The following is a 27,466-nucleotide window of genomic DNA, read 5'->3' as shown; positions in this document are numbered from 1 at the left end:
TTCTTAGTAATAATTAGATTAAATGTGTAAATTTGACATGTACGTACGTTATCTTTTTTTTTTTTTTTTCCTAAAGTAGGAGATCATGCATGCAACAGAGTGCTAAGTTATTTTTATTTTTAGCTTTTTTATTTTTTATTTTTTAAAGCAAGGGTACGTACAAGATCGAGCTAGCTTTGTTAATTAAGACACTACTTATCATGATCTTGCTGATATTAATCTACCAGCTCTGATCCAAACATTACTTTGATCTATTAATTTAGTAACTTGAATTAATAAGCATGAGCTACAAGCATGTTAATTAAAGCTGCAGGTAGCTATATATATATATATATATATATATATATATATATATATATATATCTTAGCGCAGCCACAAAATGTCACAAACAAGATAAGATTATTTTATTTTTGAAAGACGTACATATAAAAACAAGATAACAAAACGAAAGCTATAATTAGTCCATTATCTATAATATTAAATATATTAATTTGCTTCAACCACTCTTGTGGCCAAGTAGTACTGCAATATTATACATATACTAGCAGAGGTACATTACCCAACTTTTCTTACATGTTTGCATGTTCGGAGCTCATTGAACGATACCAATTAAGTACTACTTTTTGAAAGTTCTTTTTGATTAATGGTGGAACCCAATTAATTATATATATGAGAGATTAATTAAAGGAGTTGGTATATATTTGTGTGCTGGCTTTCTTTTGGCATAACGTGGTGATTTAAAGAAGCTAGGCCTACGTATATTCATTCACTGTCGAGATCATTATCACAAAGAATATATTCGGGGAAAAACTTACTTGCAACCGGTTGGGGGAATCCAGCGTAATCGGATGCATAAAAAATTTTATTTTTTCTACCTCTCTCATTTTGTTCCCTCTCTCTATCAATTTTTTCGTTCTCCCCTTCTCCCCCCTCCTTTCTACAGCTTTCTCAAGATCTGTGGCAAGGAGATTTAGTGGTGACCTTGTCGGCGACATTTGGGTCTAGGAGCATCACGGCGGGTAGAGCTACGGTGTGGAAGAGTGCTGGTACAAAGGTTGCCAACAAACTGTGTGGTGGTTGCTAGCTAGCTCACTGGTCAGTGAGTTGTTGGGCATGCCTCCGTTCATCGAATTTGGCAATGCCATCGTCCCAGAAGCTCCTTCCCAATGACAGACAACGTCAGCAAGCTATGGAAGTTGCTTTCTCTACTTTAGATGAATGGAAGGGGAAGGACAACGCCATCTCTGTTTTTTTTTTTTTTTTTTTTTTTTTTTTTTTTTTTTTTTTTTTACACACAAATCTTTTTTACAACTCATTTTGGAACTCTTTTTAAATGGAGGATGGATATATATATATGTTAATTCTAAAATTCAAGTAAAAAAACTTGTTCAAGCAATGAAATTGTGAAATGTCTCCTATTAAAGAAAATTGTTAAGGAATCATGTAGAAGCTAGAAACATACACTCGCCAATTCCATTACGAGAATATTTAAGTGAAAGGTTTGTGCATTGATTGCATTGCTTCATTTTGTTTTAGAGAAATTCTATTTATAGTTCCAAATGGGGACTGCATGTGCAAGCTCTTTATTAAATAGAAAAAAAGAACAATTTTGATAAGGATATTATTATAATTTTAAAAAAATTTAAAGACAAAATTGACTAGGGTTGCAATGCAGTCCCCAAATGGAAACTATACGTAGCATTGCTCTTTTTCTTATTGTTTCTCACAGATTTATATGATGTCTGAGAGTACTGAGTGTTAAGAATATAATATAAATAATAAAAATTTACTTATACTCAATAATTTAAACTTTTGAGACAAGTGATGATTTCACATGGTATCAAAACAGAGGTCATTAGTTTGAACCTGGACTCTACACTCTACCTATTTAATTAAATATTTCACGTGTTGGACCTATTAATTGAAAGAGATACTGGCCCACACGTAAGAAAAAATGTTAAGAATATAATACAAATAATAAAAATCTATCTATTCTCATCAGCTTAAACTTTTGAGACAAATGATGATTTCACAGTAAAAAAGGAGAACTTCGTCTTTATCATGCACTCAACTTTCCGTTGCAATGGACACTGGAAAAGGTCATCATGAAGAAGCCCCTTGTCGGTTTTGGTTTTTATTTTTTATTTTATATATTGGCTAACAAAATTTTCAAATCCAAAATTATAATACTATCAAGTCTCACACTCTATACACAATTAAAAAATATGTAAGAATATATATAATTTGATGCATATTTTTGTAATTATATGGGTAGTGTTGGTATTCTTCAAATTGCGTTAGGGTCTGTTTGAAAATATAATTGGCACTATTTTTAGATATTCTCACACTATTTCATTGATATTTACAAACTATTTAATATTATTTTTATTATTTTTTATAAATTATCTGAGATATTATTAATATAACAGAATTACCTTAATTTGACGTCATAGATAATTATTTGGTAATTATTTGGCAGAGAAGAAAAGACACGCATTAAATTGCTCTCTCGAGCGGAGTTAGCCAAGCCACTTCTCACCGATGATGCGAGATGACATCTGTTTTGTCCAGTAATTAGTTGCATCAAATAATAATTAAAAAATAAATATAAAAATACGTTATAATTTATTTATGGTCAGCATATATTTTTTAAATTTTGTTCTTGACATGTTCGAAATCATGATGCGGTTTCATCCTTATCTTCGAAGATGGTGTTGAAAAAAGTTAAAATAAAACTATCTCATGATCAGCAGCAGTACTTTACCCTTTTTTTTATTATGGCCGCCGGATGGCATCTTGTGAGGTGGGTGATGCCGATCGACTTGCTTTCGTCGTTATTTCCGTCGTCCACATGAAATATTATGTCTGGTTTCACATTCGCTAGCTTATTATTATTATTATTATTATTATTATATATATATATATATATATATATATATATATGAAGGGTTCTGATGTTAAAGATTTAAAAAGCTTGAGTGCAATTAGAAACTGGTTATGTTGTCTGCAATAATGGCATCGATCAGAGCTCTCATAACTGAACCTTTCCATCGCCTTATCCACAATGACTTCCATGAAACTGTTGCTAAGATGACTCTCGTTGACCGTCTTCTCTTCCTCGTAAAATCCCACCTTAACTATCATGCTATATATACCTAGCTACCAGCTGACCTAGCTGCTATATATGCCATGTTCAAAACTTCAAATGTTTCTGCATTACTTCCGATTATTACATGATTTAATTAGTTTCCGACAGAATACGCAATAAATACGCAGTTCCTAGTGTGATATATACTGTTTTAACATAGTAGTACTTGTCTTTCATGTGTGTTCTTGCAGATTATTCACTTCATCGATAAGTTGGGCATATGGCATCGGTTACCGGTCTTCTTAGGTCTCATCTATCTGGCTATTCGACGGCGCCTTCACGAGGAGTACAACTTGTTCAACGTTGGAAGATCTCCTGTCGGTGTTCGGTTCAACCCCATGGATTATCCGTACAGGACAGCTGATGGAAAATACAACGATCCCTTCAATGAAGGTGCAGGCAGTGAAGGAACTTTCTTTGGCAGAAATATTCTCCCGGTCGATCAAAAAAAGAAGGTATATAGTACTACTCCATTATTAATTAGGAGAATATATATGATATTTGTTCATACATCATATAACTAAATAAAGATCGATATATATATATATTAATTATTCGTGGTAACACTCTAATTAATTGGCATAACTTCGACCACCACGTAATTAGATTTTTGTTGAACTACTACTACTACTAACATGCTAATCATGTCAATCATAAATAAAATAATTGATTAATTAGTTGTCTGTCATCACAACATGATTATTGATATATATTATGTAAGTGATATATTAATCGAGATGTTACGAAAATTATAACTACAAAGGAAATTCACATTCACTGTATTTAGATGCTTAAAGAAGCATTACAAATAGTTTAAACCATATATAAGAAATTCATAGTCGCTGTATTTATTAAAATTAAGAATTAAGCGTTACTCATAGATTAACGATGTGCTAGCTTCTTCTCTTTTTTTTTTCTTTTTTTTTTTATCCAGAGTGAATATTGCTCGATCTACTCCCGCTTGTTTCTAGTATTTTCAATTCCAATAACAATCTGGTCTTCATGACATGAATATGCAGCTAATGAAACCAGATCCAATGGTGGTGGCCACAAAGCTACTTGCGCGGAGAAAATTCACAGACACAGGAAAGCAATTCAACATGATAGCAGCCTCTTGGATTCAGTTTATGATACATGACTGGATTGATCATTTGGAGGATACCAAGCAGGTCTGGTTTATATTAAACACAACTATTTTATAATTAAGAAGAATTTGTTATCTTGAAGTACTTCTTAATTAGCAAATTTGAAAAAGCTTAAAACAGTTTTCCTTTATGATCTGCGTGTGTGTGTGTGAGTGTGTCATGTGTATTCTGCCTGAATGTATGCATGCTCTATGTTTTGGCCAAAATTATTGCAGATTGAGTTGACTGCACCCAGAGAAGTTGCGAGCCAGTGCCCCCTCAAGTCTTTCAAGTTCTACAAGACAAAGGAGGTTCCAACTGACTTTTACGAGATAAAGGAGGGTGCACTGAACATTCGTACACCATGGTGGTAAGAAACTAGCTAGTGCAGATATGTGCAATCCATAGGGTGTGCCAACTTCCAAAATAAAAGGAAAAAATCAAAGGTTTTCTATAACAAATTGAAAGCAGTTTCTCTCTTTGGCAAAATACAAGCAGTATCTGCCCAAATATAAATCCTTTGCAAAAGGTCATCTTTAAGTAATTCTCGAGAAAGCTGATAGACACATGATTATGTGCGGACATTACAACGTTTAATTAATATTATTATTCGTGTAAGATTTTTCGAGTAAGGTAAATGTCACGTGATCAACATTTAATACCGTCATGTCTATATTTTTCTATATTAGACCGTCAAATAATTAGAAATATTGATCTCATGAATTGCCGCAAGCTGTAATTTTCAGCTCCCTGTTTTAAAGATACCTCGAAAGGCAAACACAAGATGAATGACGATATAATATAGTAGTGCCATATATATGTATATTAGGGGAGATGATGGATTTGTTTTCTTTGACAACAAAAATGTAAAATCTAATAGGGATGGTAGTGCCATCTATGGAAGCAACGCGGAAAGGTTGCAAAAAGTGAGAACTTTCAAAGATGGGAAGCTCAAAATAGACTCCAATACTGATCTTCTTCCACATGATCAAGATGGCACTCCTGTCTCAGGAGACGTTCGTAATGGTTGGGCTGGCATTTCCACTTTGCAAGCCCTCTTCGTTAAAGAACACAATGCAGTCTGCGACACTCTCAAGGTTATAATTCATTAGATGCTGCTTTATATACATACATATATATATATATATATATATATATATATATATATATATATACACACACACTTTAATTTCCTATGACTCTCAATTAGCTAGCTAGCTCAAAACTTATTCATGACTTTCATATGTATATATATGGTTTTTTTAGAAGGAATATCGAGACTTGGATGATGAAGAATTATATCATCGTGCAAGGCTAGTGACATCAGCAGTGATTGCCAAGGTCCACACCATAGATTGGACCGTGGAGCTCCTCAAAACTGATACGTTGCGTGCAGCGATGCGCGCCAACTGGTAATTAATCTTTCATTACAGACAAAAAAAATTATATACAAGTACTTGTAGTAAATATAGTACTAAGGTTCATCCCTTCATAATCTCCCCTAGCTAGATGTTGCATTGCTAATGATGAACCTCTTGCCTACGATTGTTTTGATATATCTTTAATTTTGTGGTGATTTTGGAAATTAAATCAATTTCAGGTATGGATTGTTGGGAAAGAAATTCAAGGACACATTCGGTCACGTTGGAGGAGTCATTTTGGGAGGTTTGGTGGGTCTAAAGAAACCCAATAATCATGGTGTTCCTTACTCATTGACTGAGGAGTTTGTTAGTGTTTATCGGATGCATTCCCTCCTACCTGATCATCTTGATCTTAGGGACATCTCAGTCACACCCGGGCCGAATAAATCTCCACCATTGATTGAAAAGTATGATCTTCTGATCTTAAAACATCAAAATTAGCCTAACCAATTTTCATGAAAACTATATGTGAATTGTGATAGCTAGCAGCTACGTACTATATGCATGTAATTTTGCCCTAAAATGTACTGTTGTTTCATTTTCAGGGTCCCTATGGCAAATTTGATAGGTCACAAGGGAGAAAAGACCTTGGCAGATATTGGGTTTGCAAAGCAAATGGTATCTATGGGCCACCAAGCTTGCGGAGCTTTAGAACTTTGGAACTATCCCACATGGCTCAGGGATGTTATACCACAGGACGTGGACGGCCATGATAGGCCTGATCATGTGGACCTACCATCTCTTGAAGGTACGTACCATGCACCAACGAATGTGAACGTACCTTACGTTCATCTAAATGATTTACCGCCATACATATTATTGATCGGAGCTCATGATCATCATGTATACGTTATGGTACTTGATAATAATATAATATTGCAGTATATAGAGACAGAGAGAGGAGTGTGGCAAGGTACAATGAGTTTCGCAGGGCCCTACTGTTGATACCCATTTTGAAATGGGAAGATCTGACGGATGACGAGGAAGCGATTGGAGAGCTTGAAGAAGTGTACGGTGATGATGTTGAAGAGCTCGACTTGCTTGTGGGCCTCATGGCAGAGAAGAAGATCAAAGGGTTCGCCATTAGTGAAACAGCTTTCGTAATATTCTTACTAATGGCAAGCAGGTAATCATAATATATATATATATATATATATATATATATAAATCTATTATTAATTATACGTAAATTAGGAAGTAGCGCAGCCATGCATGCATGCATTGTAAACATGAAGGAAAATGGTCTACTTACTCCAATGGTAAAATTCAAGGTAAATTATATTTCTATATACATGCTTCAAAGTATCTAATTAATTAACGTGCATGGTGTTATCTTTGGGCATGCATGGATGCAGGAGGTTGGAAGCAGATAGGTTCTTCACAAGCAATTTCAACGAAGAGACATATACAAAGAAGGGGCTTGAATGGGTGAATACTACAGAGAGCCTTAAAGATGTGATAGAGCGTCATTACCCAGAATTGATAAAGAAATGGATGAACTCTACAAGTGCCTTCACAGTGTGGGATTCCCCTCCAGAATCTCACAATCCATTCCCACTCTATCTTCGTGTTCCCCAATAATCAATCAATATGCATGCATTGCTCACTTGGATTTGGACGGTAAGATCTCCTGATCATGTCTTTATCATGTTCTTCTCGATCCCAAAAGTGAAAATGTGTGTAACTAGTCATGCATGGTTCAATAAGACATTACCTTAAATGTAACCTGCATCCATGCATGCTAGCTGTGTTAATAAATTCTCGTTCTTAATAAGAGAACAAGCAAAATATATATTGTCGTCGTCGCATCTTCGTTTTAATACAATAATACACATAATTCTTGTTGCATGCTTAAGACGTTGTATCTCTCTCTCTCTCTCAAATGTAAGCCTTGATATAAGCCAACTGAAATCAAGTAGCTAGGGCATATAATTAGAGCTAGCTGATAAGTTCTTTTAAACACTATAAATATCTACTAAATAATACTAGCTATATAATTAGACAAAGATACCCAAAAAAATAATAATTAATTATTAACACAATTTACACTATAAGAAAATGCTTATTTGCTGCTAGTTATTTGTTACGAATTAAATGACCATTTCCTACCAAAATGAGTCAATTATCGTCGCAAATAACTAGTAACAAATACTCGATTTTTTATAGTGTTATAGGCATTATTATTGATTTTCACTTAAAATTAAAATTAAGCTAACAATTCCAAACAAAAAATAAAAATATCAGTATCGTCATAAAAGAGAACATATAGAACAGGCCTTAAAATTTCAAAGCAAAATGTAATTAGTAGAAGAACATGCTATTTGTATCGGATTAAGATACATTATATATTAAGATTAAGAAATTGTGACGCAGCTTGTATAACTGCGTCACTCATGTGAACGGTTTTAATTAGGGGAAAAAAAAAAAAACGCGAGGGCTTACGGCTCCTCCCAACAACACTGCGGGCCGCGGGTGATTGCGGGCCACCCCGCAGTACTCCCAGACCAAAATATTTTTTTAATATTTTTAATCAATTATGTTTTTATTTATTTATTTTATATTTTAAGGTTTTTCAATATTTGTAACTTCATTAAAAAGAATTCAACATTCTTTTTTATAATTTTCTTAATATTTATAACTATATCATGGAATGATGAATTCAAGATAACACCATCATAGATAGCTCAAGAACTCATTTCTGTCAAATGGAATGACCCTTCCTTATCTCCATATTAAAGAGTCTAGGCTTCTGTCAGATATGGATACATTGGATCTCTGAGTGCATAAGACAGGGTGACTCACTTTTCCCTTTCTTATTCATTCTAGGAAGTGAAGTCTTATCCAGATTAACCACTAGGGAGGCTCACTTAATTAAAAGCAATGTAAGGGATAAAGATTGTCAACAATGAACCCTCAATAACCCACCTCATTTTTGCAGATGACCTGTTAATCTTCAGCATGGCTACCCCTCAATCAGCCTAATCCATTCGATCATGCCTCAACACCTACTATGAATGGTCAGGACAAAAAATCCACAACAACAAATCTAGCATTCAATTCAGAGCCAATTCCAGTGTAAACCTGATCTCATCCATAACTTCCATTCTCCCTTTCAAAAAAACCAACTCTTACATCAAGCATCTGGGACTCCCTCTCAACATAGGCAGATCAAAGACATAAATCTTCTCATAAATCCTTGAAAAAATTCAAAACACATTAAGTGGGTGGAGGTCTAAACTTCTCTCTCAAACTGGCAGAACAACATTAATCAAGGTAGTGGCTAGCTCCATTCCATCCACACTTTGTCCTCTCCCACCCTCCTAAAAACTGTCAAAAAAAAAAAGACTCTCATCTCAAGAACTTCTGGTGGGAGTTCCTCCCAAACAAAAAGTCTCACTTCACCCCTAAGAGTTGGCAATCCATATGCCAACCCAAGCATAAAGGTGGACTAGGAATTCGAGTGAGTTCGGATTTCAATAAAGCTATTTTAACAAAAATTGGTTAGAACCTCACAACACAAAAGCCAAGTCCCTGCTAACAATTTCTCTCAACAAAATTCTTATACTCATCATCCTTCCTGCAAATAACCCAAAAAGCTTTAGATTCTTGGTTTTGGAAAAGTGTTCTTAAGACCTTACCCATCTTACTAGCCAACTTTTGCCAAGCAAATTGTAAATGGAACCACAACAAAAGTATGGCAGAACCCCTGGATACCAAGTTTGAACAGTTTTAGACCCACCCTCAAAGATTGCTCCATTGAAATCGATCTGGATTTGCCAGTCTCTGCTCTAGTGCTAGTGCAACCCAAAAGATGGAATGATATTCTCCTGACTGCTTTATTTCACAATGATAGTGTTAGAGCAATCCAAAAAATTCATTTACCTCAGGCAAGCTCTCCAAGGATGCCTGACCACACCCCATCTGGACCAACCAACAATCTCTAAATTCACAGTCAAATATGCCTATAAATTCATCAGATCTCACAGCAACACTTAAATTTTCCAAAACACTCACCTCACCAAAGCTAGCTGATTGGATACACAAACACATTTGGAAAATCAAAATCCAGGATAGAAAAACTGTTCCTCTGGAAAGCTGTCTCGAATATTCTTCCAACAAGATCCAGATTAAAATTTCTCCTAACCCTCTCCCATAATGACTCCCTATGCCCCCATTGTGAAACTGAAGAGGAAACAATTGAACATCTCTTCCTCAAGTGTGCCCACTCTAAAATCTTACAGAGACTTTCACCCTAACCTTTAGATATCTCTCTTTTTGGTAACCAGCCCTTTTATGAGTGGACCAGAATAATACTGAACCCCAAACTCCTAAACCCTTATAAAGATGAGACTCATAACTTCCAACTCTTTGATATTATAGCAAAGGACTCTTTATGGTTCCTTCGAAACTAGGTTATCCACAAACATCCAAGTCAAACTCCTATAATGTTCTCAAACTCTGTGCTAAAAATCTTTAAGGAACACCAATTGTTGTGGACAGCCAAAAACAATCCACCATCCAAAACTCCAGAATGGATATTGCCTTTAGAAAGTTTTGTTTCTCTATCTTATGCTGCGGCTGTCAAGAACAAATTTTCCACTACAGCAGCTATATGCAGATTAAACAATAGAGAAATCATATTTGCGACTACTCAAAAAATTGAATCTATCAATTACCTTTGGAGAAGCAATGGCCGCAACGCTAGCCATAGAGGAAGCTATTCGAGTCAATCTCATAGACATAATCATCGAAGGAGACAGTCAGGTGGTCACCAATGCAATACCATACCCTTCATTTTCACCAGACTGGTCTATCCATAACATCCTCACTTATATCACAGTCTTTCTAAAGTCATTCAAAAGCTGGTCAACATAGAAAATCCATAGATATCATAACAGATGGGCGTATCAACTGGCGCAATGGACCGCTACAAATAACTTGTTTGGCAGCATACCTTGTATTCAAATACCTCAATGTTTATTAGACTTTAATGGTGGTAAAGATCCACTTTTTATAACCTTAAACTGATTAAGTTCTGGATCTCTTTATGTAATATTTGCTTTAAATTATAAATATTAACTTGCTAAGAAAAAAAGATACATTAGTTTCTTGTTTTGAGAATAGCAAAAATAAATGCTTGTCACGAAAATAGAAGTTCAGTCACGAAAACAACGAAGAAGACGTAGAAAAAAATAACAAAACAAGAAATATTTTGTGTTAGGATGATGATTAACTCAAGCTTGTGGTTATAATGAAGAAAAATATGGAGATAAGAAGATCATCGTAAGAGCTAAAGAGGGAAGAAGAAGAGAAAAGGAAAGGGGAGAAAGGATGAAATGGGAGAAAAAGAAATGTTGTTATGGTTTCGTGGGGGTAAAATAATTACCTTATAAAAATTTAGAGTAAGGATGGGACAAATGGAGATCTCATGGGATCCACACATTATTGCTACGAAAAAGTCACTACTTAAAAAACGGATGGATCTTGCCTAGCACCTGCCCCGCCCATTTCAAGTAAAATTCAACAGAAATCCACGCGTCCTGCTTGAGGGTTCTTGCCTGTTGCCCCGCAGGATCGGCATAAATGCATGCGGGCCGGTTACCCGTTAGCTAGCCCTTCCTAGAACTGCTATTTTCTATTGCATGTTTACTGCATCACCTCTTAAACCGACATTAAGGCTTCATTTGGTAAGTAAATTTATCTTAATTTATTATTATAATTTTTTAAAATTTTAATATAAAATATAATAAATAATTCAACTTTTTTAAATTTTAAAATAATAATAATATTAAAAAATAATATTCTAACAATATTTTATCATCTCCACTTAACTCAGTTCAATATATAAACGCAATCTAAGACGCATATTTCTACGTGTATAGAAACATCATATCTAGACGAGTGAAAGTGAAGAGGCTCCGTTTGGATTGCAACATCCTTTTATCTCATTTTATTTTATCTAATCTCATTTCAACGTATAAACATTATAAATATAAATTTTAATTTTTCAATTTTTTTTATTTATGATACAGTATTTCCAAACTTACAAAAAAAAAATTAATTTTTTCAAATTTTAAAATAAAAATAATATTAAAAAATAAGATTTTAATTTTATATATTTTTTTTCCTTTCATCTAACTACTGTTCAAAAATCTATTTTACTACTAATAATTTCATCTAATCTCCCAATCGAAACGAGGTCTTAGAACACTCCCAATGGATGCTTGATAATACATTTTTTTTTTTTAAATTTAAAGAAATTCTTTTAAAAGTGCCATCCAATAGATCTTGTATTTCATTCTTTATTTTATATTCTGTTACGATAACATGCTAGATGTGGAGGAAACTATTCATCATTGTAAATATTTTAAATTAGTTTCTCTCTCCTGCTATTTATTTTTCCCATTTATTCAAAATTCATTTATTTTCATTTCAATTATTCTTTCTCATTTTCACACTTTCTTTTTTATTGGACACCAACGACAAAATCTAAAACTGAATTAACCCCTTCTTTTCATTATATATATAAATCTCTTCTTTTTATTTTTTGAATTAATTTATATTTTAATTTATTTTATAAATTTAAATTAATTTAAAATATAACATAATTATATCAAATTGCATACGAAGAGATATTGTAAATATTAAAAGATTCAAGGATATCATTTATAGTTAAAAAAATATTTGAAATAAATAAAAAAAATTAAAAAATATAATATTTAAATGATATGAAAAAAATAAATAAGTTAATATTTAATATATTATAAAAATTTACATGAAAATAATAATAATAATAATAATAATAATAATGTATTTTAAAAAATAAGACGAAGAATCCATTATACTTCCGAACGTTTGCTCTCTTTGCCGAAGAGCGAAGGCTTCAGAAGTATTTAACGTACCGAGCTCTCTCTCTCTCTCTCTCTGGGGACTGAGTTTAGAGAAGATCTTGTTGGTAAACCTCGCAACTTGTTTCTCGGCAAAAGCCTCTTGATTGCTTCCCTTTATTCCCCGTTTCTTTCTGATAGAAACTTTACTCCCACATTTTCACATGTAATTGTTTCTTCAACTTCCCATTACCATATATTACCAATACCCCTCTGAAAAACTCTCCCTCTCGTCCATCAATTGCCCATTTCTTATCTCTCTTCCATTTTCTCCCTCATGTTTCTTACTCCCTTGGCTTCTTTTACCTTCAATTTCATCCTGGTATTTCTTATTCCTTATATTTTTGCTCTAAACCCCTAGGGTTTTTATTTTTAACCTTTGTTTGCTGCTTTGATTATTAAATTTTTTTTCGCTTCCTAGCCTCGTTTGGGTATTTCTTATTCCCTCTGTTCTTGTACTAAATCTATAGGGTTTCGATTTTAACTTTTTGTGTTGCTAGCATGCTTTAGTTTTCACTTGTCGTTCAATTTTTTCTTTGTTGTATTACCTGAGATCTCAATTTTGGTTCTTGGGTGTTGCTTCTTTATCTTTGATTCACTCTTTTCCTTTCTGGTTTTCAATTTCAAAAGCAATGTCACAAGGTTATGCTATAGAGCTTTACTTCGATCCCGCCCTCGAAAACCAGGTCTTGAAGGCCTGGAACGTGCTCGCTCGCCGCCAAATCAGCACCCAGCTCATCGAAATCGAATCCCGCCCACACATCACCCTCTTCTCCAGCCCCTTTGTCGACCCCTCGAAGCTCGAAAACGTTGTTAAGAGCTTTGTTTGGAAGCAGGAACCTTTGCCTCTATCTTTCTCTTCAATTGGGAGCCTTCCCACTGAAAACAACGTACTTTTTCTTTCGCCTACACCTTCGTTGTCGCTTCTCCAGTTCCAGACGCAGTTATGCGATGCAATGAAGAAGGAAGGGATAGAAATTCCGGATGAGTATCGCCAGGACTCGTGGATTCCTTATTGTGCGGTTGCTCAGGAAGTCCCGAGGACTCGGATGGCCGAAGCATTTTGCGTTTTACGGGACTTGAAGTTGCCGGTTTCTGGGTTTGCCATGGATATCGGGTTGGTGGAGTTTTCGCCGGTTCGCGAACTGTTCTCCTTTGTGCTTGGCAATTCCGTAGAAGCTTGAGGTTCCAGAGCATTCTTATGTGTCAATCTCAAATTATGCTTTTTCCCCTCATGAATGTGGTGCCTTTGGTGTTAATGTAAATGGATAAAATTGTTGCTATTCAGAGCGTAGTTACAAAATTTGCAGTTTATGTTCTTGAAGACTTTTTCATCTTATTGTAGATCGACAGTATATTATGCTCAAACACAGGTAAGCGTTTCTTCTTGTTGATTTTGATGCTCAATGTAAATTGCAGATGGTGATAAGAACGTAGCCTGATTTTATCACTTATCATTCAAGAATCTGAGTTTTTTTCTCTCTTGTTAATTGTTCATTTTGCTGCATCAGGGTACGCTTTGTATGTAACCTTTGTACCCATTTGGGTAGCTTTGTGGATCCACATCCATAGTGTCTTTCTGCACAACTACTTTGCAATACTGAACTTATTTTCATCTTTGTGAATCAGGATTAATTATATAATATCATATATCAGCTGTGCCTTCTGTGTTTTAATCGTATAGCCCCCCGTTTTGCAGTACTTTAATGTGTATTTCAACTAGATAACCACACTCTCATTTTTGGGGAATTTCCTGCTTAGATTTTGTCTTTTGATATAATGTGAATTAGGCATTTAAACTTCTTTTGTTATTTTTTTTATAAGTAAGAAATTTTATTAATCACGTAATTAGGTATAGTCCAGGCTCACAGAAAGTATACAAGAGATGAACCTATTTACAAGCGAGCTGTGGAAATCAACATAATTACAATCACGTAATTTTATTCTTGTGTTATTCTCTGAGGACAGTGGCATTTTACGCTTTAGGGTACGATTCTCAGGGTTCTTACCCGTTAACAAGTAGCAAATATATGTGCATGTTGCATGGTTTGAATAAAACATTATTTTGCCTGATTAGACAAACCAAAATGGATCTGTATGCATAGGTTTGCTATGACGAGTGATGTCCTCTTGTATTTTTGTAAACTTTTTTTTTTTTTGGTATTATTGTTGTCATCTATAGACATCAGAGAAAATTATCATTTGGGGATGTTTCTTGTTCGTCAAGTAATGGTATCTAGTTGGGATGTCAGAACGCTGCAAATTCTTTCAATCTTGATTTCTGATATACATGCATAACAAATGGCGTTTTAGGCCACGTGCATATCTTTCGGAGATAAAGAAGAGGAATTGTCTTCTTCTCGTCCATATGTAGAAGATGACTGAACCCTTCAGGAACAGAAACCCTGGTGCTCCAAGGTCATCTTCTCGATGTACTACTAGAAGGATCTTCTGCGGCTGTTCTTGAATTTAACATGTCATAGTTCAGTTTTACTATAGTTTATCCATCGTCCATCTTATCCTTAATGTACTGACTAGGGAAGTGTGCTGTAAAAGAAGTGAGCCCCTGTACTGACATGGATTGGTTGCATCACTGCAGATTTTTTATGCCTTTTTTATTACACCGGACTCCCCTGTGTACCTTTTGTTGCCGTTGGTCCCTCGTCAATCCTGTTTTTCATCCGCTACGTAACCATTAAGCTTCTTTTATTCTTTAGGAGACAAACAGCATGCATTCTTTAGGAGACAGTCCTTATCTAGTAGTGCTGCATTAAGTTTCAGACATATTTTCCAATGCCCCCTTTCAAAAGGCGGTTTTATATCCAATTGGCTTGTTTCTCTGTTTGGTTTGAGGCAAAGTAGATATGTTAGAGCTGCGAGTGAACAGAAATAATAGAAGATTCGTCCATCAGCGCGAGAGGAAATGGTAATGGAAATACTAGATGCCATTTGCTACGCTTTGGGATCTTCAAGATCTAAATTTCCCTCACAAACAGCCGTGACAATCGGTAATTGTTGTGTCATCATGGAAATGGTAGTATGTTCGTCTTGTTGCTAATTATATGAATATCTCATTTTCTATTCTTCCACCAGCAAGTACATAATTTCCTCTGTGGTTAACTCTAGATTCATGAGGCCCGTATAAACAAACAAAAAATGTGTGCTATAGTGCTCTAACTAGTTAGCTTAGCTCCAACCCTTAGATTAATCAAGAACTCAACCCCCAAGCTTTACTTGAGATGTATATAGAGAAGCAAACTCAGGAACTTTCAAGGGAGTTGAATGGGTACATACGGCTTGATAAAAAAAAAGTACGATGTTTTTATTTAGAGTTAATTGCAAAATCAGTACTGGAGTTTTCACATTTTAACAATTCGAGATTTCTGAGTTTTAATTTTTGTAGGATTGATACCTGAATCTCACAAAATTCGCAAAAGACACTTCTGTTTTCATGTCTATTGTGTTCATTGCTGCATGTTGGCCCCGCTAACACCTGGAGTGAACTTGGCAGCTGAGGTTTTGTTCTGGTCCATATATACGAATACCGTCCAATCTTGATGTTGAGATATGACCAAACAGACAAGCTATATAGACTCCCATCTCAACCTCTCAGACATGCTCACATTCTTCTTTGACATGAGTTTATTAGCCCCAATATATGCATGCCAACTGCAACTCTTTTGTGACTCTCGTGGTTATTGATTCGATCTTCTTACTGCTAATACTAAAATTCTTCGCTAGCTTTCCAGTTATGACAAACAACATGCAATGCAGCTAGCTAGCATGATTGCTTTGTGTCGGCAGTGCCAGACACATAATATCATAAAATGATAGAACATGAGTGTATGCGTCCAGTCGGGCACTATATGTTGCCCAGACTATATGCCAATCAGGATTGTCAAACTTCTGTAGCAGCTTTCACATTGATGTGATTGGGTTTAATATTTGGATCATCTGTCCACGTTCTTCTTCATGATCTCACTGTATAAATTTGTTGATCGAGGCCGTTGTCGATTGAGGCTGTTTTTGGTAAGTGAATTAGTCCTGTATTACTTCTTTATTATTTACAAATAAATAAATAAATTTATTTGAGAGAACTCGACATTTTGTATCTGGGGATGATTCAGTACTTCAGCAAATAGGTTAACCATATTGGCTCGAGAGAAGAATATTAATACATGAATACAGTATATAATATTGTATAGATTAAGGTGCCGTTTGGATAGTGATTTAAGATAAAAATTGAAAGTTAAATAAAATATTATTTTTTAATATTATTATTATTTTTTATTTTGAAAAAATTGACTTGTTTATTATATTTTGTATAAAAATTTAAAAAAATTATAATGATAAAATGAAATGAAATAAAACATTTTTCGTATTCAAACGATGCATAAGATAACAAATTCTTCCCCCTATCCCTAGGAGTCATTATGAGATAGTAAAGAGAAAGCATAAAATATATAGAGAAATAATAGTTACAGTCATGAGTGTATAAGTGTTATATAATTATTTTTTTCATATAAAATTTATATAAAAAAATAATTTTTTAATAATAAATTTTATTTTTTTTATAACTATTGTACGATATTTACGGAGTATTAATCAAATATATATATGAGTGAATTTGATTGATGTGAACAGCCATGGCCAGGGCAGCGAAGCACATGCGCGAGCTCTAGCTAGGAAAGCGCCCCTCACATGCGACTGTGGCAAACAAACAAGACGAAAACCCATATGATTTGCTACTTATTGTCAGTCTGCCATATTATGTTGTGGTGGGGCTTGTATAGATGAGGTTTGTGCGGCACTGCTTACGTGGTTGCTGCGATGATGCATACCCATGCATTAAACTGCATAAAAGCACAAGCTCCGTTTATTTCTGCACTAGAATGCATGCGAGAAAAGGACATTTTTATCCCTACTACTTTCTTCAAGGGAATTGTACTACTTATTATTGATGGATTCCTTGCTAGCTATCTTCCGAACAGATTCCAACCACCGATATATGGTTCTGAATAAATTTGCAGCCGAAAACAAAAAAAATCTCTTTCTTTTGTCACCAACATTAACAGCGTTGTCAAGACAGAAAACCGACATCGATCACAAATTCAAAAGGAGGTTCCTTGACTCGGAAATCTCCTAGAAATAATGCGACGACACAGAAGCGATTCCGAAACATGATTTCATGTGAATGAAGCAACTACATTTAGCTGACTCTTTTAATTAACTTCAGCTTTCAGGCAAGGCCACATGAATAGAGAGAACATCCATTAATGACCCTATTAGCCTCACCCTAAATCCAAAGAAAAAACTCCGACTTCAGACTCGGGAGGACCAGCGGCAATAAATACGTCTTTTCTCATATGATCTTATCGACAAGAGCGTGGAGATGATCCAGCTATGACATGTTGTTGTTTTAATATTTTGCTATTAATCTACAAATTTAGCTTCTAAGCGTGATGAAAATCTCTCTCTCGGTGATGAATATTTAGCTTCCAAGGGTTGAATGAGATGTTGTTGTTCTACCAATATGTCAGCGGTACGTGGTTTAGTGCGCTAAATCGTTTGTATCTAGCAAGACTCATAACAAGTATTATACATTGCATGCATGTGCCAATGCTACTTGGAAAGTTCTTTTGCACTAATAAGAGAAAATATATTTGTAATCGTGAATTTTATAACCGTCACATAATTAATTTGAAAAAAATAAGTAAAACATGAGACCCACGTTAAAAAAATTAATTATGATCGTTATGAGATATCCTTTATGCGAAATTAAGAAGCTTTTTGCTGGAGTACTGAATAAAGAAGGAATTTTGCTAATTATTTTTTGGCTGTAATTCAAGGTGTCCAAATCAGCAAGACAGGAAGAACATTTATGTGGGGAGGGTAGATCTGCAGCCTGGCTGTACATAGTTGTAGCTGCCAGTTTGATGACTAACCCAAAGCTGGAAATTTAGGTTGAGTTCGAAACCTATTCCTCTAGTCTTTTTCAGCCTATCAAACACAGGTAACATTGCCAGTTGGTTGGTTTTGATGGTACCTGCTCACTGGTTCTTCAGTTTTAGAATTATATGACTCTTGCCACTCAGTCTCAGATAAAACAAAATGTAGTGCGTTGTACTTCCTTACTTGTAGTTCGCTGAAGCTAAGCAGAGACTGAGCACATTTCTCTCTCTCTCTCTCTCGATTGCATCATGCTCTGACCTGAGAAATCATTCGTCAACCTTCATGTTCAACACCCTCTGAAATCTGGGATTCATTTTCGACTCTGATTTCAAAGATCGAGATTTCGGAATAAATCATATAAAATTTGACAATTTTCATGGTTTTCTTCTCGTACCTACTTCCTCTTCTATAACTTCATGCCCGCCTCATAACTGAATTCTCTGTTCATTCACATCTCTTTCTTTTTCACAATCTTGCTCTGGTAAGCGAATCCTTTCCCACTTTCTATCTTGTGAACTTGAATTCTGGGGAAAAGAAAATGGTACCAGACTCTGTTGTGGTCACAGTTGAGAAGCCAAGCAACTTCTCTTTACTGAAGGTCAATGGTTCGGATTCATCCTTGTTTCCGGATAAGGAGAAGGCTGTAAGTCCCAAACAATTTACATGGGTTCTTCTTCTCAAAGCTCACAGAGTTCTGACAAGTCTTTCATGGCTGGCCATGGCTTCCAGAGCCATCTTTGTTTCAGTCAAGAAACGCATTGCCTTGTCCGATTTAAGTGAGGAAGAACCCAAAAGCAGGGGAAGATTGTACAGATTTATCAAAGCTTTTCTACTTATTTCAATTCTAGCTTTGGTGTTAGAAGTTGTTGCACATTTTAAGAAATGGAATTTCCAAATGATACAGTCTCGGGAGGTGCAGGGTCTTGTGCAGTCGTCCTATATGGCGTGGCTGTCTTTTAGAGCCGACTATATTGCTCCTTTTGTGATATTCCTTTCTAAATTATGCGTTGTTCTATTCTTGATTCAGTCTCTGGATCGACTAGTTCTATGTCTCGGGTGTTTCTGGATCAAGTACAAGAAGTTGAAACCCACGATTGAGGGAGAAATTTATGACATTGAGGATTCTTCAAGTTTCCCAATGGTCCTTGTTCAGATCCCCATGTGCAATGAGAGAGAGGTAACATCGCAGAACTAACTTCCTTTCTCTTTCCGCTTGGTGTTTGTTTATTTTATTTTATTGTTTATTTATCTTACAATCAAATTCATGACCCAATCAATTCTTTGTCAATGTTTTATTGCTTGCTTGAACTCTGTTTCTTGGTCTGGTGCTGAAATGTGATTGTTTGATTTAGGTGTATGCGCAATCAATTGCTGCTGCCTGTGAACTAGATTGGCCAAGGGACCGAATTTTAATTCAAGTCCTAGACGATTCAGATGATGGAAATCTACAGCTTCTGATCAAAGATGAAGTCTCCTTGTGGCACGAGAAAGGGATCAACATAGTCTACAGACATCGACTAATCAGAACAGGCTACAAAGCCGGCAATCTAAAATCAGCCATGGCCTGTGACTATGTCAAAGATTATGAATTCGTTACAATATTTGATGCAGATTTCCAGCCCAATCCTGATTTCCTTAAACTGACAATTCCTCACTTCAAGGTAAGAGGAGCCAAATAAGAAAAATAAAAGATTTTCTTTTGGTTCGAAAATTCATTCTATGGATGATGTGATTTTAACAGGGAAATCCTGAGCTGGGTCTTGTCCAGGCTCGCTGGTCATTCGTGAACAAGGACGAGAACTTGCTTACAAGGCTCCAAAACGTGAACCTCTGCTTCCATTTTGAGGTGGAACAGCAGGTGAATGGCGTTTTTCTTAATTTCTTTGGATTCAACGGAACGGCAGGTGTTTGGAGAATCAAGGCTTTGGAGGAATCAGGAGGCTGGCTGGAGAGAACCACAGTGGAGGATATGGACATTGCGGTTCGAGCGCACTTGAATGGATGGAAATTCATCTTCCTTAATGATGTCAAAGTGCTTTGTGAATTGCCGGAGTCTTATGAAGCTTATAAGAAACAGCAGCACCGCTGGCACTCTGGTCCCATGCAGCTCTTCCGCTTGTGCCTTCCTGCCATCTTAACTTCCAAGGTTCTTTCCTCGATTCTTTTAGTCCGTTTACTTCCTTTTTTTATAGCAGAAATTGTTAACAACATTAATTTATTTTGGATCTCTTTGTGCAGATATCGATGTGGAAGAAAGCCAACTTGATATTTCTCTTCTTTCTTCTAAGGAAACTTATACTTCCCTTCTACTCATTCACATTATTCTGTATCATACTTCCATTGACCATGTTCATACCTGAGGCAGAACTACCTATTTGGGTTATCTGTTATGTCCCCATTTTCATGTCTCTTTTGAACATTCTCCCATCACCCAAATCTTTCCCTTTCTTGGTTCCATACCTACTGTTTGAGAACACAATGTCTGTTACGAAATTCAATGCCATGATCTCTGGGCTGTTTCAGCTGGGAAGCGCATATGAGTGGGTAGTGACCAAGAAGACAGGTAGATCATCTGAATCAGATTTATTGGCATTTGCCGAGAGGGAATCGAAGTCCTTTGGTGAAGAGAAGATCCTTAGGAGGCATTCTGAGTCTGGTTTAGAACTGTTGAGTAAACTTAAGGAGCAGGAAGTCCCTGCTGTGAAGAAGAGAAACAAGCTCTTCAGGAAGGAACTTGCGCTTGCTTTTCTTCTACTCACTGCATCAGCCAGAAGCCTCTTATCGGCACATGGAGTTCATTTTTATTTCTTGCTGTTCCAAGGGCTGTCTTTCCTAGTCGTGGGCTTGGATTTAATTGGTGAGCAGCTCAGCTGAAATGGAGTAGACAAGTTGTATTACTGATAATATTGAAGAGCCAAAAATGGAAATTCCCATATATTTTGTTTGATCGAGCATTTCCAGTTCTGAAACATTAACAACTGCAATTGGGATCATTAGTAGAAAACGAATTAATACGTTGTGGATGTTCGAAAAATGAGAACGACCTTGCTAATACGAAGTAGGCAGTTCAAAGCATACTCCCAAGTCATGTGACTTTGGACTACTGAGATATTTCTCTTTTTGTTGGGTCTCCACAAGAATCTACGGGCTTTGTTTATTAAAGAAGGTCAATAAATCAATTACATAATTGGGTTCATTTAACAGAAGCCAGCTTAATCATCTTCCCCACCCATATAGTTGGCTTTTTTGACAAAAGTAGTGACTGCTTTTCAGGCCTCCACAAGAAATTTGTTGGCTTTCTTGAATAAAGAAAAGCTTTTAGGAAGTGAAAGGCAATAAACTAGTTGGTTAATTGGACAGATACCGAAGGTCTAGAAAAAGGGTGAGAGTCTGAAAGAGATCATGATAAGAGGAAGGGGAAGGTATATGACGTAGAAGGATGATCCGAGGAAAATAGATTCGAACTGTCCATAGATTAGTCTTGGACTAGTTCCTGCGTAAGAGAAGTCAGGACCATTGTTTTTCAAACAAGAAATTAAGGATATGTTTGGGAACTGAACTGTTCTCATTTATACAAATTATACTGCTGCAATGGACATTGTGTCTTCTTCTTTTATATCTATTGCGTTATCGTGTATCACAATACGAGACTAGTAAAATGTGTCCTTTTCTAGATGCTAAAACCTTGTATAACTGGATTAATGGTTCCTAACGTAGTAGTATTGTTGGAGTCGATCTTCTAGTTGAGCACCGACAGCCTTCTGAACAGGCATGAATGCCCAACTGCAATATGTTGGAAGAAAAATTCTATTCTTAAGCCTCATACACCACACACCATCATTTTTATGATTTTTTAAATTTTATTCTCTTATTAAATGTATGGTATATGAATTATAAGTAAAATAATTCAATTATTTTAAGAATAATAAAACCAAAAAAAATTTTAAAAAAATTTTACAAAAATAAAAAAAATAAAAAAAATTATGGTGTGTGGTGTATAGGCTTATGAATAGCAATGCTCATATTGGAAATTAAGGCTGCTTGAGTTGGGTTCACATTTAGACCTCTTCTAATATCTAAATACTTAACTTTCAAATCATTAAATTTATCTTAATTTAAAACTTTTTTACACGTGAGACTCATAATTTTTTTCAACTTAACACATCTTTACACGCGGGACCCACAAATTTTTTCAACTTCTCATAAATACATCTAAAGTCATCTTAATATTCAAACATATCTTAACTCATCTTAATATCCAAATACATCTAAACTAATCTTAACATCCAAATACATCTAAACTCATCTTAAGTGGGCCCTACATAATTCAATTTACTATCTCAACTCACTACTATTCATAAATAACTCAATTTAACTCAACTCAACTCAACATTTAAACTCAGCCCGGCATCCAAACTTAGCCTAAAAGGTCTTCAAATAATGATAGGTGGAAATAGGACTTTTCTTTAACCAATATTTAGGACAAATGAATTTTCTGCCTACAAAGTGGATTGCAAATCAGATGCAAGGGCATCATAAAATAGCTGCTTAAGGTGAGGTTTGAATAGTGAGTTGAGATGAAAATTAAAAGTTGAATAAAATATTATTAGAATATTATTTTTAAATAATAATATTATTTTTTAATTTGAAAAAATTGAATTGTTTATTATATTTTGTATAAAAATTTAGAAAAATTGTAATGATGAGATGAGATGAGATTATCACATAATCAAACATGATCTCACACATATATTTTTTTTTTTTTTAAATTTGCAAACTACAGCTTAAAGGTGTAAATTCAACCTGGAAAACCGGTCCAGACCGGTTTTACCGGTTTTGAACCAGTTCGGTCCGGAACCGGTTCTTATAATGTGAAAACCGGCTGATTCCAGTCCGGTTCCAGTTTTAGGATTTTTCGGACTAGACCGGACCAGTTGGTAAAAAATATATATATAAAATAATATTTATATTATTGTATATATAAGTTTTATACAAAATATTATATATATATATATTAATATATATAAGTTTTATATATTATGTATAATTATAAATTTTTATGTGAAATTTATATATATAATATATATAATTATATATATTCATATATGAAATAATTTCTTATTATAATTTATAAATTATTACATAAAATGTTAATACTAAATCACTAAAAATTTATAACTAATACTAATAGTTTAATATAGACTAATGACTATAGTTATACTTATAATTAATACTACAAGTTTTACTAAAAGTTTATAACTAATACTAATATATAACTTATAACTATATCAATAGTCTAATATTAATACTATTATATAGTCTAATATATTAATAAAAGTATAAAACATATTTTTTTAAATCATTTTTTTTTATAAACAAATTTTTAATGACAAATTGTGAAACTTACATTTTAAAAAAATCGGAAAACCAGACCAGACTGAACCGGAAACCTGTAAAACCGAAAGTATCAGTTTAGGATGGTAATCGGTGCGTAATCGGTTTTGAAAAATATAAAACCGATACATACCAATTCAATCCTAGATTTTATCGAAAACTGGACCAGTTACACCCTTACTACAGCTTTGGTTGGTAGGGATCCTTTTGGAATTGTGGTTAAATATGAAAATAACAATGATAAAAGGATATTGCAAGTTGCAACTATTATGCAGTACTCAGTTTGGCCCATAATTAGTCAAGGCAGATAATTGTTTGAACTGTTTTGGGTCCGTCTTCAGCTCCGAAAAACCATTTCCTTTGAGGAATAACTATAATTGAAACTCGAAACCTGCTTCGGCATCGGTTAGCAATCTGACATGCTGCATGGGAAGATTAATTGTTGACTTGAATTAAGTACAGTGCCTTATTACTCAATTGGTGTCGTGGTGTAGTTGGTTATCACGTCAGTCTAACACACTGAAGGTCTCCGGTTCGAGCCCGGGCGACGCCATTCTACTCTCCTCTTTTTCAGAGCCCTGTCCCAGAAGTGGTTTACCCTGTTTTAGGTCTGGCACTTCTCACATCTTTCTTTCTTTCTATCAGGGATCTTCTTCAGCTGGTCCCAGTATTTGGATTTTCCTAGCATTTGGTTCCTTTCAAAGTATTTGATCCACTTTGAGAATGTACCGGAGCCAAGGTTCAAGCAATTGGCTAGCCGAGGAAATTAACATTGAACTCCTGTCCAACAACAATGGTTAATATTTTTTTGCAATCTCCGATCTTTGCATACAACATTTACTCTGGATTCACATGTACAAACAAGACACGCATACAGAGATCCTGGCCCATGGATATGGACAATAATGTTAGTAGTACTTGTTTTCATTAATGTATGTTGATAGGTGGACCAGATTAGCCCAGAAATCACTCATACCCTGCTGGCTGCTCAGACATTATTTTTCTCTCAACAGAGTGATGCAAAAAGGGGAGCCACTTTAATACCTTAAATCCAGTTTTATCGGTGTCATCAAGCTTTTAAGGGTTTCACGCAAAGAAATCTGATTACACCGACTTAGATAGAATATTAAGTTCCCAAGAGATAATGGGGTCCGAAGAATGCCTGGTTTTGTTAAGAAGTCTCACACGACTTAGGAACAAACTCATCATAGTCTTTATAAGAAGCTACCTCACTCTTACTATTAGGCTTTTTATAGAAAAAAATGAGTGTTTCTATATGGTATCAGAGAAAGCTAACCGATGACCGATGATGGGCTCCTACGACCTACCCACGATGATGGTACCGAAAATACCGGCCCACACGTGAAGGAACATGTTGAGAAGTCTCACACAGCTTAGAAACAAACTCATTCTGGTCTTTATAAAGAGTTACCACACTCTTCTTATTAGACTTTTTATGTAGAGAAATTTGTGTTTCTATAGATTTTGTTGTGATTGATGCGTGGTTTGGTGCGCGAAATTGTTTGCAAAAAGACTTTTCTTTTATTACGACAACTCTTACAACTACTCTTTCTTTTTTACCTGGAATAAAAAGGAATTAAAGTTAAATTCATGGAAGTTTTATTTCTGAATCACTTCCCATTTTTTATCCTCTAGTTGTCTTTCTTTTTTCTTTTTTCTTTTTTCTTTTTTAAGTTTGGTTTAACAGGTTCTCTATATGCTTTTATTTGGGTAACTACATTTAAATGCTTGAGTCTTGTTACCTTGTTTATATGTCGCTTTTCACAAGAAAATGATTTGCTGGGAGTTCTAAATTTACTTCCCGATTTTGAGCAAAAAGAAAGGAGAAACATAACCAAGTGAATAAAGGTGGACTTTGGAATTTGGTATAGTTTGTAGATATAAAAGTCCCAGTAGCAGCACAAGCTCCTCAAGCAGAGGCACCAGATCATGCACCACCGGCTTATGCGCCCCCAGCAAAGGCACCCACTTATGCCCTTCCACCAAAGGCAACCGCCCCCGTGCCCCCACTTCAGCCACCTGCTCCTGCTCCAGTACTGCCTCCGGCAGTGAGGTCTAAAAAGGGTAAGAAACGTTTACCTTCTTTTTGTTGTTGTACTTACTTATATATATTTCGTGTTTGTTTTGTGGTAAAAATGTGGTGTTTTCGACTCCATGAACAGATTGCATCCCCGTGTGATCAGAGATGCCAACTACATTCAAGGAAGAGGATTTGCATGAGAGCATGCATGACATGCTGTGACAGCTGCAAGTGTGTTCCACCAGGAACATTTGGAAACAGGGAAAAATGTGGCAAGTGCTACACAGATATGACCACTCATGGCAACAGATACAAGTGCCCTTGAAATGGCTGGCCTAGCTATATATTACTTTTGATGGTTATTTTAATTCACTTGATCAGTAGGTATTAGTAAGTGTGAGAAAAGGGTTGAAAATAAATGGTTTTCCAGTGTCCTTTCTTGTTTCTACTGCTTCTTTGAAGCAATTAATTTGGCATTTGTGTTAACGAAAGTACTTACTCTGTGATGCCAACTAAATTCTGCATTTCATGTTATCATGTTGATATTGATACATCTCTTACCTTTGTTGTAACAATCATATGTATGGAGTTTCGGCTTCTCAGCAGTGGAGAGAACTAGTAAAAATACCATTGAATGCGTCTCCCGCCCAGTTACTGGAAGCTTTAAGATTCATGTCAGATTCCCAATACACTGGTACTGCAACCTGAGACAAGATCGCTGCAACTTGTAACAAATGCTGAAGTAAGGGAATTTGAGAAGGATGTTCTCGAGTGTCACCAAAAGCAAAATGGACGAAATTTTCAATGGAAAATAACTCAGTGACTTGATAAAGAAGAGAGTATGGCGAATATCATATAGAATCAAGTGTATTTGTCACACACCTTATGGTTCCTTATATCTGTCTGTTAACATACATCGATGTTCTTCTTGCTAAGTCCCGGCCTCACGGGTAGGAACTATAAGAAGCGATTTTTTCCGATTCATATCAGAGCAAGGAGGCTAAAATTTTGCAACAAAACTGAGATAAAATTTTTCAAATTGAGATTGTTCGTTCTAAATTTTTTGTTCAAATCTAAAATAAATAAAATACGCAAATTAAGTCTTGCAATGTTATTAATTAGAATAATGCTAGGATGCGTGTTCTCCCCAATTTGCAAATAATTTTTTTAAAATATTTTTTAAGCATCTTTAATTATTAAAAAAATAAAAATTTATTAACAATCACTTCTTTAATTATTAAAAAAATTAAAAAATAAAAATAAATTCATTTAACAAGCATATTCGAAAGTCATTCTGGCACTCTCTTTTTAATTATCTTGTCTGTCTGAATAAACTTGTTGATTTTTTATGAATGACATTCATGGGACATTGTCCTTAAGGCCCACAAAAGTATAACAAAGTCTTGATAACCGAGTCCTTCCATCCGCAACATCGCCGTACGTCATTCCAAGAACAGAATTGAACGGGACCCGTTAGACCGCCCTGTTGATATATATA

The 27,466-nt window shown here is 35.1% G+C and overlaps 3 protein-coding genes, 1 non-coding gene and 1 pseudogene across 4 annotated transcripts; all 5 read left to right on the top strand.

Moving 5' to 3' along the window:
- Nucleotides 1-2,990: 2,990 nt before the first annotated feature.
- Nucleotides 2,991-7,364, top strand: LOC121252716 (alpha-dioxygenase 1-like). Its single transcript, XM_041152487.1, has 10 exons — nucleotides 2,991-3,121; nucleotides 3,341-3,604; nucleotides 4,169-4,318; nucleotides 4,510-4,643; nucleotides 5,154-5,370; nucleotides 5,540-5,685; nucleotides 5,874-6,101; nucleotides 6,240-6,442; nucleotides 6,577-6,820; nucleotides 7,050-7,364. The coding sequence occupies exons 1-10, from the start codon at nucleotides 2,999-3,001 to the stop codon at nucleotides 7,273-7,275; spliced, it is 1,935 nt and encodes a 644-aa protein (XP_041008421.1). The 5' UTR covers nucleotides 2,991-2,998; the 3' UTR covers nucleotides 7,276-7,364.
- A 5,304-nt stretch (nucleotides 7,365-12,668) lies between these two features.
- Nucleotides 12,669-13,975, top strand: LOC121252715. The gene is made up of 2 exons (XM_041152486.1): nucleotides 12,669-12,903; nucleotides 13,212-13,975. The coding sequence occupies exon 2, from the start codon at nucleotides 13,214-13,216 to the stop codon at nucleotides 13,763-13,765; it is 552 nt and encodes a 183-aa protein (XP_041008420.1). The 5' UTR covers nucleotides 12,669-12,903; nucleotides 13,212-13,213; the 3' UTR covers nucleotides 13,766-13,975.
- A 4,508-nt stretch (nucleotides 13,976-18,483) lies between these two features.
- LOC121252714 (xyloglucan glycosyltransferase 4-like) lies at nucleotides 18,484-21,478 on the top strand. Its single transcript, XM_041152485.1, has 4 exons — nucleotides 18,484-19,710; nucleotides 19,886-20,194; nucleotides 20,275-20,679; nucleotides 20,772-21,478. Exons 1-4 carry the CDS (start codon nucleotides 19,072-19,074, stop codon nucleotides 21,405-21,407), a joined length of 1,989 nt encoding a protein of 662 aa, XP_041008419.1. The 5' UTR covers nucleotides 18,484-19,071; the 3' UTR covers nucleotides 21,408-21,478.
- A 2,928-nt stretch (nucleotides 21,479-24,406) lies between these two features.
- Nucleotides 24,407-24,480, top strand: TRNAV-AAC. Its single transcript has one exon. It is a non-coding gene; the product is annotated as a tRNA-Val (tRNA).
- A 746-nt stretch (nucleotides 24,481-25,226) lies between these two features.
- Nucleotides 25,227-26,475, top strand: LOC121252113 (annotated as a pseudogene).
- The last annotated feature ends 991 nt before the right edge of the window (nucleotides 26,476-27,466 follow it).

Source organism: Juglans microcarpa x Juglans regia, chromosome 2S, assembly GCF_004785595.1.
Source record: "Juglans microcarpa x Juglans regia isolate MS1-56 chromosome 2S, Jm3101_v1.0, whole genome shotgun sequence".
Lineage (NCBI taxonomy): Eukaryota > Viridiplantae > Streptophyta > Magnoliopsida > Fagales > Juglandaceae > Juglans > Juglans microcarpa x Juglans regia.
Note: the sequence above shows the minus strand (reverse complement) of the source record. Positions and strands in the feature narration are given on the sequence as shown.